This window comes from Coregonus lavaretus, assembly GCF_964263955.1.
Source record: "Coregonus lavaretus genome assembly, chromosome: 26".
Classification (NCBI taxonomy): Eukaryota; Metazoa; Chordata; class Actinopteri; order Salmoniformes; family Salmonidae; genus Coregonus; species Coregonus lavaretus.
In genome coordinates, this window is record NC_140013.1 from 13,848,425 (window position 1) to 13,866,858 (window position 18,434).

Genomic DNA, 18,434 nt, shown 5'->3' on the forward strand with positions numbered 1-18,434 from the left:
TTAGTTATCATGTTGATGGTCATGCTGAATGGTTAAGTGATGATGTCTAGTAGTTATCATGTTGATGGTCATGTTGAATGGTTAAGTGATGATGTCTAGTAGTTATCATGTTGATGGTCATGTTGAATGGTTAAGTGATGATGTCTAGTAGTTATCATGTTGATGGTCATGTTGAATGGTTAAGTGATGATGTCTAGTAGTTATCATGTTGATGGTCATGTTGAATGGTTAAGTGATGATGTCTAGTAGTTATCATGTTGATGGTCATGCTGAATGGTTAAGTGATGATGTCTAGAGCAGGAGAGAAAAAAAATACAAGATTTAGAGGAGAGTATGTACATGTAATGTAAAATGTTATTTATTTAAATAAAATTATTAAACATGTTTTCATATTAAATTATTAACATATATCGCTATTATACTTACAAGAATAACAAATGGACATATTACTAAAACAGCAGCAATATCATTTAACGAGGTCTATCAGCCTGAATGTGATTAGATACTGATAACAGTGTGACCTGCAGTTGGACACAGACAGAGGGCAGAACAGTACTGAGAGGACACACACACACTGCATGCCACACGCATGCACACACTCACACACGCACGCACACACACACACACAGGTACATTTCCCATGTTAAACCTCTGATAAAGATGCAGACATATATTTCCCCCAGCACCTCTGAATAACTCCTCACACTGATGTCACACACAGACAGCATACATAGAAAAAAAGGTCCCTATATGGCCATCGATGGCCGGTCACAGAGTACAAGCCATAACGTGACCTCCTTATGAAGGCTGGGATGTCAAAGCCTCAGTAATGCTCTAAGATCTATGTGGAAATTCAGAGGGTCCAATTTTGTATCTGCTAAAATAGATGATCACTTCAATTATATCTTGAATAATTTAAAACAGATGGGAAACAACCATGTATAGATTAGAAACTAAGGCTGGTGCAAGTCACGTGGTGGCCAGTGTTGTGTTGATTTGACAGTTTCCCCTTCACTGTGGTTGACTGATAAAGAGTTTCACTACCATAAGTCACACAGAGGCAGGACAGTCAGGGAGAAGACAGGTGCAGACGTACATTAGAGCTGAGGTTAGAAGTAGAAGTTACTGTATTTGACCACAAGTGTGTTAAGATGTCAGAAGGAGTCTATGAAAACTCTAATGGATTCATAGACCATGAGCCTGATGCAATGAATAACATGGACATTGATGACCAATTATATGGCAACGTAAAAGCGTTCAAGCCCAGTCCAAGAGATGGAGTTGTTGCTTCAGGTAAGATTGCACGCACGCACGCACACACACACACAAATTAAACACACACATTACAGGTGAGATTACCCTGTAGTACTGTAGCTTTATTTATCCCAATTATGGATTATGCAGTAAAACACATTACCAAAGTTCTTACTTGAATAATTTGTGATTCAGTTCATGTTCAGTGGTGGAAGAGACCCTCTGGAGTTGCTGCAGTGTGTCTGGGGCTGCTGTGTGTTCTCCTACTGGCTGGGATCATAGGCCTGTCTGTCTACTGTAAGTTTAGTATGTTGTCAAAGAGACTTCAGTAGCCTACTTAATCATACTTAATCATCAATGGTGTGGTAGTTACATGTTTGATTCACTTTACCCTTTTACAGATGGTGTCATTGGTCATCATGACTCAGCAGATAGAGACCAGCTACAGACCAGCTACAACAACCTGACTGCACAGAGAGACCAGCTACAGACCAGTTATAACAACCTGACTAATGAGAGAGACCAGCTACAGACTGAGAGAGAGATTCTTAACAGGAGGCTTACCAATCTCAGTGAGTAAACCTACAGTAATACATTATTATTAATCCCACACACTTTATAGTGTGTCTGTATTCTTTCATTAAGTGTTTAGTGTGATAAGTTGAAGGAAATTCATGTTTCCATCTTGTAGAACAAACCTGTATTGAAGGCTGGCAGAAGTTTGAATCCATTTGGTACTTCCTGTCTACCGAGACTAAAACCTGAACGAGAGCAGAGATGACTGTATGAAAGAGGAGCAGACCTGGTGATCATAAACAGTGATGAGGAACAGGTGAGAGAGAGAGAGAGAGAGAAGAGAGAGAGAGAGGAGAGAGAGAGAGAGGGAGAGAGGAGAGAAGAAGAGAGAGAAGAGGGAGAGAGAGAGAGAGGAGAGAGAGAGAGAGAGAGAGAGAGAGAGAGAGAGAGAGAGAGAGAGAGAGAGAGAGAGAAGAGAGAGAGAGAGAGAGAGGAGACGAGAGAGAATATGGTGACAGTGTACAGGGGGTAGATATGATCAAACATGTAAATATATACAGTACCAGTCAAGAGTTTGGACACACCTACTCATTCCATGGTTATCTTTATTTTTTACTATTTTCTGAATTGTAGTATAATAGTGAAGACATCACACTATGAAATAACACATATGGAATCATGTGGTAACCAAAAAAGTGTTAAACAAATTCAAATATATGTTATATTTGAGATTCTTCAAATAGCCACCCTTTGCCTTGATGACAGCTTTGCACACTCTTGGCATCCTCTCAGTCAGCTTCACCTGGAATGCTTTTCCAACAGTCTTGAAGGAGTTCCCACATATGCTGAGCACTTGTTGGCTGCTTTTCCTTCATTCTGCGGTCCGACTCTACCCAAACCATCTCAATTGGGTTGCGGTCTGGGGATTTTGGAGGCCAGGTCATCTTATGCAGCACTCCATCACTCTCCTTCTTGGTAAAATAGCCCTTACACAGCCTGGAGGTGTGTTGGGTCATTGTCCTGTTGATAAACAAATGATAGTCCCACTAAGCCCAAACCAGATGGGGTGGCGTATCGCTGCAGAATGCTGTGGTAGCCATGCTGGTTAAGTGTGCCTTGAATTCTAAATAAATCACAGACAGTGTCAACAGCAAAGCACCCCGCCACACCATAACACCTCCTCCTCCATGCTTTACGGTGGGAACAACACATGTGGAGATTCATCCGTTCACCCACACCACGTCTCACAAAGACACAGTGGTTGGAACCAAGAATCTCGAAATTGGACTCCAGACCAAAGGACAAATTTCCACCGGTCTAATGTCCATTGCTCGTTTCTTGGCCCAAGCAGGTCTCTTAAACTTATTGGGGTCCTTTAGTAGTGGTTTCTTTGCAGCAATTCGACCATGAAGGCCTGATTCACACAGTCCCTTCTGAACAGTTGATGTTGAAATGTGTCTGTGACGCATTTATTTGGGCTGCAATTTCTGAGGCTGGTAACTCTAATTAAGTTATCCTCTGCAGCAGAGATAAATCTGGATCTTCCTTTCCTGTGGCGGTCCTCATGAGAGCCAGTTTCATCATAGCGCTTGATGGTTTTTGCGATTGCACTTGAAGAAACTTTCAAAGTTCTTGAAATGTTCTGTATTGACTGACCTTCATGTGTTAAAGTAATGATGGACTGTAGCTTCTCTTTGCTTATTTGAGCTGTTCTTGCCATAATATGGACTTGATCTTTAACCAAATAGGGCTATCTTCTGTATACCCCCCCAACATTGTCACAACACAACTGACTGGCTCGAACGCATTAAGAAGGAATGAAATTCCACAAATTAACTTTTAACAAGGCACAACCGTTAATTGAAATGCATTCCAGGTGCCTACCTCATGAAGCTGGTTGAGAGAATGCCAAGAGTGTGCAAAATTGTCATCAAGGCAAATGGTGGCTATTTGAAAAATGTCAAATATAAAATATATTTTGATTTGTTTAACACTTCTTAGTTACTACATGAGTCCATATGTCTTCACTATTGTTCTACAATGTAAACAAATAGTAAAAATGAAGAAAAAGCCTTGAATGAGTAGGTGTTCTAAAACTTTCGGCTGGTAGTGTGTATATATTTATCTTTCTCAACAACAGACATTTCTCTTCAACCTCAAGAAGAGTGTCTGGATTGGTCTGACTGACTCTGTTAATGAGGGGACCTGGAAATGGTTGGACGGCAGACTACTGTCCACAGGGTGAGAGATGATAACTAATCTGTCAATAAGACTCCATTCAACCTTTTTCTATACATGTTACTGTCAATGATGATAGCAGCCAACAAAGTTAACTTTAAGCTGAAAAATGCCTGTATATTATTTAGGATTGTGATGTTCTAACTGTGATGTCTGACTGTTTTTAACCCTGTAGGTACTGGTATTAACCATGATATCTGACTGTTTTTAACCCTGTAGGTACTGGTATGACAAACAGCCTGATAATGCAGGTCCTACTGGGGGTGAGGACTGTGTTGAGATACACAAATATTGGCGTCCTCTAAAGGCATGGAATGACATGCCATGTGACAGCAAACTCAACTGGATTTGTGAGATAAGGGTTTAACATCACCATGACAACATACTGTAACACGTACAGTGTCGTAGCAATATTTGACTAAAAAATAGTCAACTCAAAAATATCTCTCAAGAGACTGGAGCTTGTGAATCCAGAAATTAGACTTTATTATTGCGTAACAAAGCCGAGCCACTCCATGGAACGGCTGTCTCTCTTTGGCTTAGAGATCTCTTATATACACACACAAATGCACAGACATGTATACATAGCTTACAAAGCTACTCCCCTTAAGATCAATGATTAACATCTTTAGCTGCCACGCCACTATTATCTTTGAAAGTCCAATAACACATGTTGTTTATTCCAAAAGGCCATGGGCGCTTTTGCCTCTTTCCCTTATCTCATTTTATTGGTGGCATGGCTCAGACACTTTTAAAAAATAAAATACATACATTCATTAAAGCATGTTTACACATTGTATTGACTATATTCCCTATTTAGACATGCATCTGGACTTATAAAATGTCAATCATGTTGACTATATTTTATCTTTGACATTTCCCAACATTTTCCTTAATGATACATAAAATATTACCATAACAGTAGCCTACAGTGCACACAACGGATGCGAGGAGGAATTGAGGAAGGATGAATTGAGAAAGAGCCCATATGTAAGTCTGTAATACCACTAGTTCCACTCTATGGTGAGTTTAATCTGTCAGTTCAACCACTAGGTGGAATCATCACTTAACCATTCAGCACTGTATCCAACCATCAACATGAGAGAGAGAGCGAGAGAGAGAGAGAGTTACTGTGGGTTATTGTTACACCACTTTCTCACAGATCCAGTTATGATTTTTGTAATATTTGTCATAATTCCATGTCTTTACAGCGTCATCTTGTCCATAGTATCTCAACACAGTCCTCCTGCCCAGAGAACTGACCACCATTATCAGGCTGTCCTGCCCCCCAGTACCTAAACAACACAGAGAACCAGACAGTCAGACACTGTTGTACAAACATCCTTATAGACATGTGTTTTTTTCAGCTGTAAAGACACTCTCTAAGATGAGCATACCATTATCAACACGTATTATTTATTTTTTTACTCTTTCCATTACATTTTCAAATAGTAATTGGCTTCTATGATGCTTCTATAGAGTCTAAACATATATTTTTAGGAACATGATTGGAAGCTCTCTTTCTCTCTCGTTGTTTATCTGGTAGTCTAGTAATTATTATGTTGATGGTTGGATACAGTGAGAAGGAGGAGAGGAGATAGGAGGAGAGGAGATAGGAGGAGAGGAGATGGGAGAAGAGGAGATAGGGGGAGATAGGAGGAGAGGAGATGGGAGGAGAGGAGATAGGAGGAGAGGAGATAGGAGGAGAGGAGATGGGAGGAGAGGAGATAGGAGGAGAGGAGATGGGAAGAGAGGAGATAAGATGAGAGGAGATAGGAGGAGAGTAATCTAGGAAAGACTAATTGAGATAGAGCCTTAGTGTCAGAGAGACATAGAGGAAGAAGTAGAACATTAAGAGAATGAGGAAGAGAGAAACAATAAGACAAATAGTAGTTGTGTTTAGATTTAGAGGAGAGGATGTAGACGTACTGTACTCTGGAAAATGACTCTTCATTATTTTATTACAAACATGTCATGTGATTTGACATAGGTTGAGGCTAAGTAAAAACCTTCACTGTACAAGGGACAACGTGTAGTTGACCAATGGTAACACACTGCACCATGCACCAGTGGACCTGCCTGCTACATACCCACTCACTCATGCATGGTGTCTAATGGGGTCTCCACACGCTCCCTCTCTGTTCTCTGTCTGTGGCCCACAGCAGGTGACAGGATGTTTCAATGTTCTATCCACCAATAAGAAGGATACTTGATATGTGTCCATAATGGCACCATATTCTCTATATAGTGCACTACATAGGGAAATAGGGTGTCCTTAGGGACGCAAGCTTGTAGACCAGACAGTTGTTTGTGATGTCCTCTCCATCCCCTGTTCATTCTCTTCCGTGACATCTTTCTTTCTATTTGAATGTTTTTGGAAGGTTACTTTCATTCAGTACTGTATCCAACCATCAACATCACTGCTAAACGACCAAATAAAGAGAGAGATAGAGAGAGAGAGAGGGAGAGAGAGAGAGAGAGAGAGAGAGAGAGAGAGAGAGAGAGAGAGAGAGAGAGAGAGAGAGAGCGCGAGAGAGAGAGAGAGAGCGAGAGAGAGAGAGAGAGAGAGAGAGAGAGAGAGAGAGAGAGAGAGAGAGATGTATAGCCTACATGCAATGCTACATAGTGAACTATAAATCTTAACATTGACAATGGCTATTGAGTGATATATATGAATATACAGCGCATTCGGAAAGTATTCAAATTTTCCAAATGTTGTTCCGTTACAGCCTTATTCTAAAATGGATTTTAAAAAATGTTTTATCAAGACTCTACAGGCTGGGTGCTGTGTGTTCTACAAGTCACTCTCAACATCTCTATGAGGCTGGCTTTTTGTGAGTGAGACTGTATCCCAAATTGTAAATGTTTTACATTTTAGTAATTTAGCAGACGCTCTTATCCAGAGCGACTTACAGTTAGTGAGTGCATATATTTTCATACTGGCCCCCCATGGGAAACGAACCCACAACCCTGGCATTGCAAGCGCCACGCTCTAACAACTGAGCTACAGGCGACTATGCCCTATTTCCTAGTAGACAACGTCCATAGAGAATTGAGATCTAGGATCAACTTCCCTCCCCCAATCCTAACCTTAACCATTTAGTGGGGGAAATGCAAAACTGACCCAAGATCAGCGTCTAGGGGAAACATCACTGACTCCATATTTATTATTTTAGCCTGCTCCACTAAAGAGAGAGACCAATTAGAGGCCTGTTACAACACAACCGGCCTGGCACAAGACAGAGACCAGCCAGATACCAGTAGTGGTATCACTGACCTGTGTACAGAGAGAGACCAGCTGCTGAAGGAGAGAGACCAGTGCTGGAAGAACAGAAACCAGCTAGAGAGTGAGAGAGACCAGTTACTGAGTGAGAGAGACCAGTTACAGAGGGAGAGAAATCAGTTACTGAGGGAGAGAGACCAGTTACTTAGTGAGAGAGACCAGTTACAGAGGGAGAGAGACCAGTTACTGAGGGAGAGAGACCAGTTACTGAGGGAGAGAGACCAGTTACTGAGGGAGAGAGACCAGTTACTGAGGGAGAGAGACCAGCTACTGAGGGAGAGAGACCAGTTACTGAGGGAGAGAGACCAGTTACTGAGGGAGAAAGACAAGGTACTGAGGGAGAGAGACCAGTTACTGAGGGAGAGAGACCAGTTACTGAGGGAGAGAGACCATTTCCTGAGGGAGAGAGACCAGCTACTGAGGGAGAGAGATCAGTTACTGAGGGAGAGAGACCAGTTACTGAGGGACAGAGACCAGTTACTGAGGGAGAGAGACCAGTTACTGAGGGAGAGAGACCATTTACTGAGGGAGAGAGACCAGTTACTGAGGGACAGAGACCAGTTACTGAGGGAGAGAGACCAGTTACTGAGGGAGAGAGACCAGTTACTGAGGGAGAGAGACCAGTTACTGAGGGAGAGAGACCAGTTACTGAGGGAGAGAGACCAGTTACTGAGGGAGAGAGACCAGTTACTGAGGGACAGAGACCAGTTACTGAGGGAGAGAGACCAGTTACTGAGGGACAGAGACCAGTTACTGAGGGAGAGAGACCAGTTACTGAGGGACAGAGACCAGTTACTGAGGGAGAGAGACCAGTTACTGAGGGAGAGAGACCAGTTACTGAGGGAGAGAGACCAGTTACTGAGGGGGAGAGGGTCAGGGTCAGTGTTCTGACCAATGAGAAGGTAGAGCTGGAGAAGAGGCTCTCTGAGTGTGGAAAGTAGTCAAGTCAGTCACTAGGGCTGCATCCCTCTTCTCTATCCTTCCTTCTCCTGAAGTGTGCACTTGAAGTGTGCACTTAGACATCGGCTGCATTCCGATTCTCTACCCTTAACCAGAAGTGTGCATTGGATTGGTGCAAGCATGGCTGGAGGGAGTTTCCACAATATTCCTCAATCTAGTTCATTTACATTCCTGAGGGGGAATGCAAACTTTGGGAGAAGTGTAGAGAATCAGAATTTATCCAAAGTCCACCCCAGTCGTGGATTTGGCAACAGTTAATTCCAACGTTAGAATATGTTGTTCAATACGTGAAACATACAGTATATTTCTCCAAGAGAGCTAAACAGTTGTTGGAAAATCGGGAAAACCTGTCCTGAAGGGAACTCTACTTTCTGTCCCAGTAATCTCTACTTTCTCCAGATGTGTGCACTTGTTCACTTCCCTTCATGATTTGAATGGAAATGACTGGTATATGGTAATTCCCTGTAGTGCCCATCCCTACACCAACCAATACTTTTATATTTGTGGGAAGTAGTGGACAAATAAACACTTCTGAAGAAAGGAGATATTATTGGAACGCAATCCAGATTAGAATATTGAAAAACCAATATGGTGGACGCTGTGTGTTGTATGTAGATACTGGAACAGTACTGGAAGAGAGGGACATGGCAGTCCCAACGATGAGGACTGTGTTGAGGTGTCCTGAAGGATGGAGGATTTTGGGATCCAGCTGTTACTTCCTGTTTACTGAGAGCAGACTGGACTGTTTGGAGAGAGGAGTAGACCTGGTGATCATAAACAGCAAGGAGGAACAGGTGTGTGAGAGAGAGAGAGAGAGAGAGAGAGAGAGAGAGAGCGACAGAGAGAGAGAGAGAGAGAGAGAGAGAGAGAGAGAGAGAGAGAGAGAGAGAGAGAGAGAGAGATTTATGAATCAGGTAAATTATTAATACTCACATTTCCCACACACTTCTCAATAACTCTTCACACTGATGCCTATATGGCCATTGAGTGCAAGCCATCACATGACTTCCTTATGAACGATGCCACTAACAGTATAACCTTACAGAGTATAACTTCCTGCTACAAGTTGATTGGACCCTTAAAACGTTCTATCAACTGTAGTGGACCACAGACAGAGATAAAAGATACCTGGTGGAGAAGCACATTAGACCAACTTCTCAACTACTTGTCAGTACAGTTAGTATCATACAGTAGATATTACATTGAGGAGTCAGTTAGAAAGATAATCATACAGTAGATATTACCATTAGGAGTCAGTTAGAAAGGTAATCATACAGTAGATATTACCATTAGGAGTCAGTTAGAAAGGTAATCATACAGTAGATATTACCATTAGGAGTCAGTTAGAAAGGTAATCATACAGTAGATATTACCATTAGGAGTCAGTTAGAAAGGTAATCATACAGTAGATATTACCATTAGGAGTCAGTTAGAAAGGTAATCATACAGTAGATATTACCATTAGGAGTCAGTTAGAAAGGTAATCATACAGTAGATATTACCATTAGGAGTCAGTTAGAAAGGTAATCATACAGTTGATATTACCATTAGGAGTCAGTTAGAAAGGTAAACATACAGTAGATATTACCATTAGGAGTCAGTTAGAAAGGTAATCATACAGTTAGCAATCACTGCACCTCAGGCAGATTAAAACACACACACACACACACACACACACACACACATTTACACAAACACATTACTAATACACTGAAAAATGCAAACTGATAGCAAGTCCCAGTGGAATGATTTTACCTTCAATTATGCAAATATATGTACACTTTAAGTCTATTCAGAGATATTAAAGAGGCAATCTCCTTATCAACCTAAACAAAGCGTTGAACCCGACACTGATTTGGTAAAAGGCTCAGGAATAGGGCTGGAGAAATGTAACCACTCCTAATTTTTCATAGACAGAACTATGGATGCAAGAAAACGATCATCGATCAGATCAACATTATAGTTTTAACCATGTTTTAAGGCTATACATACAGCATTATCAATAGGAATGGAGATACTTTGATTCCAGTTTCTACTTCCTCTCCACTGAGAAGAAAACCTGGGCTTCCTCCATCCTTCCACCATTTTAAAGTAGTCAAAGTAGTCACTGGGTGGGTTTTCCTATTGGTTGTAGCCTCCATGGCGTTGCCCGTACTGTCACAGACCCTATAAGGGTACAGATATAAAGATGAGTCCTCTATCTATCTCTATGGCTCTAGTCTCCCGAGTGGCGCAGTGGTCTAAGGCATCGCAGTGCTAGCTGTGCCACTAGAGATCGTTGGTAGAGCATGGTGTTTGCAATGTCAGGGTTGTGGGTTCGATTCCCACGGGGGGCCAGTATGAAAAAAAAGTATGCACTCACTAACTGTAAGTCGCTCTGGATAAGAGCGTCTGCTAAATGACGTAAATGTAAATGTAAGGTTACAGTAATAGGAAGAAACTGAGCTTGTAGAAAACAGCCAGTAGGGGGAGACAAACACTTGTAAAAGTAGGTATTATACCCAACATGAGGGACCTTTCTGACCAGCATCCCATTGACAAGAAGATTATAGACAACACTTAAAACTGACCCTTACCTTGACCCTAACCTTCACCTAATTTGAACTAATTCAGAAACTGAACAGATTATATACAGTGACTTTATATCATAAAAGTTGAAGTTTATATACTGCTGAATTTGTACATTTGCCCACTGACAAAGGTCTACAATCTTGTCCCTGACATCCTTGGAGAGCTCTTTGGTCTTGGCCATGGTGGAGAGTTTGGAATCTGATTGATTGATTGCTTCTGTGGACAGGTGTTTTTTATACAGGTAACAAGGTGAGATTAGGAGCACTCCCTTTAAGAGTGTGCTCCTAATCTCAGCTCGTTACCTGTATAAAAGACACCTGGGAGCCAGAAATCTTTCTGATTGAGAGGGGGTCAAATACTTATTTCCCTCATTAAAATGCAAATCAATTTATAACATTTTTGACATGCGTTTTTCTGAATTTTTTTGTTGTTATTCTGTCTCTCACTGTTCAAATAAACCTACCATTAAAATTATGGACTGATCATGTCTTTGTCAGTGGGCATACATACAAAATCAGCAGGGGATCAAATACTTTTTTCCCTCACTGTAAATGTATGATTAAATAAAATGATGTTCTTGAAGTTTAAATTGAAGCCTTTTTCTTTACAGATGTCCTGTTGTACTTGTGGTGACCTTATATCCATGGATGAAAAGTGGTCTGTGTTTTTAGGACAGATGCAGTGCATAAGGCCTACATAGAATGTGAATAATGACATTAAGGGTACGTCTGAAATGGCACCATATTCCCTGTACAGTGCACTACATTTGACCAGTGCCATCACTATTTAGGAAATAGGGTGCCATTTGGGACACAGTAAGTTTAGGGAAGGTATTGCTGGAGCACCTATTGTATTGTAATTTCAGTTGATTTCAGCATGCGTTGCTGTGCCAACTCATATTTAGCCAAACCGCTGACTTCCTTTAATAACAGCTTCCTGTCAGCCTGCCTGTCAGTGGTTGGTGGTTATTAGCAGACCTGGGCCACGTATTCATTAGGGCACACCATAGCAAAATGTTTTACAACGGCAAATGAAAACATGTTATTCTTATTGGACAGGTACAGTTAGTCCCTCCCTGTTTCAGTTTGCTTTCTTCCATTTCGTGCCTAATGAATATGACCCAAATACTTTAGCTGTGCTTGGTTGAGCTTGCCTGACTTAATGGAACCAATAGAATAGTCCCAAACGCTCTAAGTATTTGACAGATTTCCAATAGTTTTTAAACCCAGGTCTGGTTATTCATTATTTGTTAAAGCATCCAGAGACATTGTTAAGATGTATACATCCAATATGTTAATCAGTGAAATAGAGCAGTAAGAGATCATATATGAGTGTGCCTGGTGTATGTATTTGTATTTATATTTATTATGGATCCCCTTTAGTTCCTGCCAAGGCAGCAGCTACTCTTCCTGGGGTCCAGCTAAATTAAGGCAGTTATAAAATGTTCAAAACATTACAATAAATTCACAACAGATTTCACAACACATGAAGTGTGTCTTCAGGCCCCTGCTCTACTACCACATATCTACAATACAAAATCCATGTGTACGTGTGTAGAGTGCATATGTTATCGTGTGTGTGTCTGTGCCTATGTTTGTGTTGCTTCACAGTATGTGGGTGGAACTTCCCCCAGTAGACCAGGAAGTTACTCAGGAATCAGATAAAATCTGAAAAGAAGAAGAAAGTGTCCCAACTATAACCAGCCATGACATGTTTCCGTTCCACAAATCCCCACCTACAACAGGGTCAAAAGCAGTCAGCTTCGGACTCAGACACTCAGTACTGGGACCCACCCTGTGTGCACGTTTAGTTTTTTGCCCTAGCACTACACAGCTGATTCAAATAATCAACGCTTGATGATGAGTTGCTTATTTGAATCAGCTGTGTAGTGCTAGAGCAAAAACCTAAACGTTCACTAAGGGAAACCCTGCTTTAAGGCACTGTAGCTATAGTCAATAAACATTGTTGAACATGTCTGAGGTCATCTATGCCACGCCAGATATGACCAAGAAGGTTTGACAGAGGTGAGATGGAGGAGAGGATTGTGGATATCTACATCAGTGCTGACACCCTGGGGGAATGGTGACATCATCACCACGTCACATCTGCAGAAAGGCCAGCTACATGACAGTTACAACACCCTTACTGAGAAAAGAGACCAACTACAGACTAGCTAAGACAACCTGACTGAACAGAGAGACCAGCTACAGACCAGTTACAACAACCTGACTGAAAAGAGAGACCAGCTACAGACCAGTTACAACACCCTGACTAAAGAGAGAGACCAGCTACAGACCAGATACAACACCCTGACTACAGCGAGAGACCAGTTACAGACCAGTTACAACACCCTGACTAAAGAGAGAGACCAGCTACAGACCAGATACAACACCCTGACTACAGCGAGAGACCAGTTACAGACCAGTTACAACACCCTGACTGAGGAGAGAGACCAGCTACAGACCAGTTACAACACCCTGACTAAAGAGAGAGACCACCTACATACAAGCTACAACAACTTGACTAAAGAGAGAGAGACCAGCTAAAGAGGGAGAGAGATCATTTTGAAGGTTGGATCATTAAGAGTGGAAGCCGTTCCGTTTCACATAATTGAACTAGTTTTGGGATGGTGATGGGGATGTTGGTGCCATCTATTGCTCTGTTCATATCTTGGGGGTATGATATTTGTGAGTCTGTAACTTTAATACACATATATGTGAATTTGTCCCAATACTTTTGGTCCCCTAAAATGGGGGGACTATGTACAAAAACTGCTGTCAATTCTAAACAGTTCACTCGAAAAACAGTTCACTCGAAAAAACCCTAAAATGAAAGCTGACAGTCTGCACTAACCTCATAGTCATTGTATCATGTCAAATTCAAAGTGCTGGAGTACAGAGCCAAAACAACCAAAAATGTGTCACTGTTCATATACTTTGAGCTCACTGTATATATATTTATCTTTCTCAAAAACATGAGAATTTATCGTCAATCTCAAGAAGAGAGTCAGGATTGGTCTGACTGACAGAGAGACAGAAGGGACCTGGAAATGGGTGGATGGAACAACACTGACCACAACTACTCTGACAACAAGGCTCCAATTTTCAGTTCATTCAACCTTTATCTATACAGGTTACTGTCATTGATGGTAGCAGTCAACAAAGTTGAATTTAAGCTGAAACGTTTCTGTATATTATTTAGGATTGTGATGTTCTAACTGTGATATCTGACGGTTTTTAACCCTGTAGGTACTGGTATTAACCATGATATCTGACTGTTTTTAACCCTGTAGGTACTGGTATTAACCATGATATCTGATGGTGTTTAACCCTGTAGGTACTGGTATTAACCATGATATCTGACTCTTTTTAACCCTGTAGGTACTGGTATTAACCATGATATCTGACTGTTTTTAACTCTGTAGGTACTGGTATTAACCATGATATTTACATTTACATTTTATTCATTTAGCAGACGCTCTTATCCAGAGCGACTTACAGTTAGTGAGTGCATACATTTTCCTACTGCCCCCCCGTGGGAATCGAACCCACAACCCTGGCATTGCAAGCGCCATGCTCTACCAACTGAGCTACACAATACCCCATAATGTCAAAGTGGAATTATGTTTTTAGAAATGTTTACCAATGAATAAAAAATGAAAAGCTGAAATGTCTTGAGTCAATAAGTATTCAACCCCTTGTTATAGCAAGCCTAAATAAGTTCAAGAGTAAACATTTGCTTAATAAGTCACAATAAGTTGCATGTACTCACTGTGTGAAATAAGTGTTTAACATGATTTTTGAATTACAACCTCATCTCTGTACCCCACACATACAATTTTCTGTAAGCTCCCTCAGCCAGAGTGAATTTCAAACACAGATTCAACCAAAAAGACGGGTGATTTTCCAATGCCTCGCAAAGAAGGGCACCTATTGGTAGATATATTTTTTATATCCCTTTGATCATGGTGAAGTTATTAATTACACTTTGGATGGCATATCAATACATCCAGTCACTAGAAACATAGAGGAGTCCTTCCGAACTCAGTTGAGGAAGGAAACCGCTCAGGAATTTCACCATGAGGCCAAAGGTGATTTTAAAACAGTTACTGAGTTCAATGGCTGTGATAGGAGAAAACTGAGGATGGATCAACAACATTGTTGATAGTTACGCCACAATACTAACCTAATTGACAGAGTGAAAAGGAGGAAGCCTGTACAGCATAAAAATATTCTAAAACATGCATCCTGTTTGCAACAAGGCACTAAAGTAATACTGCAGAAAAGGTGGCAAAGCAATTACATTTTTGTCCTGAATACAAAGTGTTATGTTTGGGGCAAATCCAATACAACACATTACTGAGTACCACTCTCCATATTTTGAAGCATAGTGGTGGCTGCATCATGTTATGGGTGTGCTTGTAATCATTAAGGACTGGGGAGTTTTTCAGGATAAAAAATAAAACAGAATGGAGCTAAGCGTAGGCAAAATCCTAAAGGAAAACCTGGTTGTCTGCTTTCCACCAGACACTGGGAGATGAATTCACCTTTCAGCAGGACAATACCCTAAAACACAAGGCCAAATCTACACTGGAGTTGCTTACCAAGACACTGAATGTTGAGTGGGCGAGTTACAGTTTTGACTTAAATCTACTTGACAATCTATGGTAAGACCTGAACATGGTTGTCTAGCAATGATCACCAACCAATTTGACAGAGCTTGAAGAATTTTGAAAAGTATAAATGGGCAAATGTTGCACAATCCAGGTGTGGAAAGCTCTTAGAGACTTACCCAGAAAGACTCACAGCTGTAATCGCTGCCAAAGGTGCTTCTACAAAGTATTGACTCAGGGGTGTGAATACTTATGTTAATTATATATTTCATTTCCAATAAATTTGCAAAAATGTCTAAAAACATGTTTTCACTTGATATGATATCTGACTGTTTTTAACCCTGTAGGTACTGGTATTAACCATGATATCTGACTGTTTTTAACCCTGTAGGTACTGGTATTAACCATGATATCTGACTGTTTTTAACCCTGTAGGTACTGGTATTAACCATGATATCTGACTGTTTTTAACCCTGTAGGTACTGGTATTAACCATGATATCTGACTGTTTTTAACCCTGTAGGTACTGGTATTAACCATGATATCTGACTGTTTTTAACCCTGTAGGTACTGGTATTAACCATGATATCTGACTGTTTTTAACCCTGTAGGTACTGGTATTAACCATGATATCTGACTGTTTTTAACCCTGTAGGTACTGGTATTAACCATGATATCTGATGGTTTTTAACCCTGTAGGTACTGGTATAAACCACAGCCTGATAATGGTGGTGGCCAAACAGAAAATGGTGAGGAGGACTGTGTTGAGATACGTGAAGATCAGAGTCTTCTGAAGGCATGGAATGACTTGTCATGTGACAGGAAACTCAACTGGATTTGTGAGAAAGTGGTTTAACATCACCATGACAACATACTGTAACACATTCAGTAGCCCTCACAACTCTCTCCCGCTCTCTCTCTCAAACCGGCACACACAAACATACTCAGAAGTGTAGATGCACGCACATACACATGCACCTATTGTTTTATTTGTTTGTATCATATTAATATTATTGCTAATTATTGTAGCTTCCTGTATACCAGTAGATTTTTCCTCAGATTGTAGCTTCTTTTATACCAGTAGTTGTTTGACAAATCAACATTACATTAGTACATTTTACTTTCTGCACACTGCATGCGGTGCATTTCATCATTTCCAGTTGAAACATGTTAATCTTAGTATCTACCGATATATTTTTTATCTAAGTAACATAATAAATCAATTCCCATCAAAATCTGTCAGTTTAAGATGGAGATATATGGGTTGTTTGTATGGGCTGCGTCTCAATCAACCACATCCGCCGATATCACCCTTCCTCATCTGCAGTGGAAGGTGGCTGAGCTAAAGCGGTGTTTGTCAGACCATGAGACATACCAAAAATCGGTCTTCTCTCAAAAATGTCTGTAGGGTCCGAAGCGGTTTGGCCTACAAACTAACATGACCACTTTGTGGAAAGGGGAGATTCAATGTCCTACAATGTCCTAGCAGGTCCACCAGCTTCCTGATTGAATGTGATTGAATACTTAGAACAGTTTCACTTGCAGTTGATCACTGATAGAGATCAGAACAGTACTGAGAGGACATACACACACAAGCATGTATGCACGGACAGAGACACGCACACACACACAAACATATTTAAAGTTCCCCTTTAAAACTTCTGATTAAGATGCAGACATAGTTTTCCACAGTTTCTGTCCCCTTCACCGTAGAAACGCAGATTCACTTCTTCCTTCCCTGCCAGCATCTCCATGGTGACTGGGAGCGGCGCGGCCAACGGTACGGTGAGCCTCATGACACCCGCCAATACCCCATCAGGAACGCATGTGAGAGAGAGAGAGAGAGAGAGAGAGAGAGAGAGAGAGAGAGAGAGAGAGAGAGAGAGAGAGAGAGAGAGAGAGAGAGAGAGAGAGAGAGAGAGAGAGAGAGAGAGAGAGAGAGAGAGAGAGTGAGAGAGAGAGAGAGAGAGAGAGAGAGAGAGAGAGAGAGAGAGAGAGAGAGAGAGAGAGAGAAGACAGAGAGAGAGAGAGAGAGAGAGAGACAGAGAGACAGAGAGAGAGAGAGAGAGAGAGACAGAGAGAGAGAGAGAGAGAGAGAGAGAGAGAGAGAGAGAGAGAGAGAGATTCATATGCTTATGAATAAGGTAAATTAATATAATACTCCAGGTATTGACTTTATCTTTCACAACAACAGCAATTCCTCACTGAATTAAACAGGGACATTGATAGTGTCTGGATTAGTCTGACTGACAGAGAGAAAGAGGGGACCTGGAAATGGGTGGACAATACATCACTGACCACAATGTGAGAGATAACAATCCGGCCGTAGGACTCTAACCAGTTCAACAACATCTGGGTATAATTTATAATGTTGTGTTTACCACAGTGTCTGACTGTCTGGTTCTCTGTGTTGTTTTCCCTCTAGGTACTGGGGGAGAAACCAGCCTGATAATGGTGATGGTCCTATAATACACATAGGAGAGGAGGACTGTGCTCAGAATAATTATGGGCATCCTGGTCATGTAAATAAAGGGAATGACGTAGGATGTAGACATGAATGTAACTGGATTTGTGAAAGAGTGATTTAACAATAGCTCATTATGGACAGTAGCAAGTTTTTTTTTTTAAGTAGCTTTTTGGTCTTATTATACTGTTAGGCATAAGACTAGCAGTGTGTTAGGGTTAGGTTTACTATCAGATTTGAAGAAGATAAATGATAAAAATAGGCAGGGTTTGTGACTTTGCAATTTGGCCAGATAGTGACAACAGAGAAATAATGGTATTACAGACTTGTCTATGGGCTTTTTCTCAACTCATCAGGAGAGGAGAGAGGAGGAGAGGAGATAGGAGGAGAGGAGAGAGGAGGAGAGGAGAGAGGAGGAGAAGAGATAGGAGGAGAGGAGAGAGGAGGAGAGGAGAGAGGAATCAAAGAACCACAAATTTAGATGAGGAAGAAGAATTAAGAGAATGACAGAAAGAAAATCAGAATAGTTATGTTAA

At 41.1% G+C, this 18,434-nt stretch overlaps 1 protein-coding gene across 1 annotated transcript; it reads left to right on the top strand.

The window, feature by feature from the left end:
• Positions 1 to 1,151: 1,151 nt before the first annotated feature.
• LOC311101522 (uncharacterized protein) lies at positions 1,152 to 17,883 on the top strand (the record flags this gene model as incomplete). The annotated part of the gene is made up of 7 exons (XM_084142667.1): positions 1,152 to 1,293; positions 1,450 to 1,551; positions 1,656 to 1,729; positions 13,018 to 13,288; positions 16,134 to 16,183; positions 17,148 to 17,261; positions 17,860 to 17,883. 7 exons carry the CDS (start codon positions 1,152 to 1,154, stop codon positions 17,881 to 17,883), a joined length of 777 nt encoding a protein of 258 aa, XP_083998793.1.
• Positions 17,884 to 18,434: the final 551 nt, after the last annotated feature.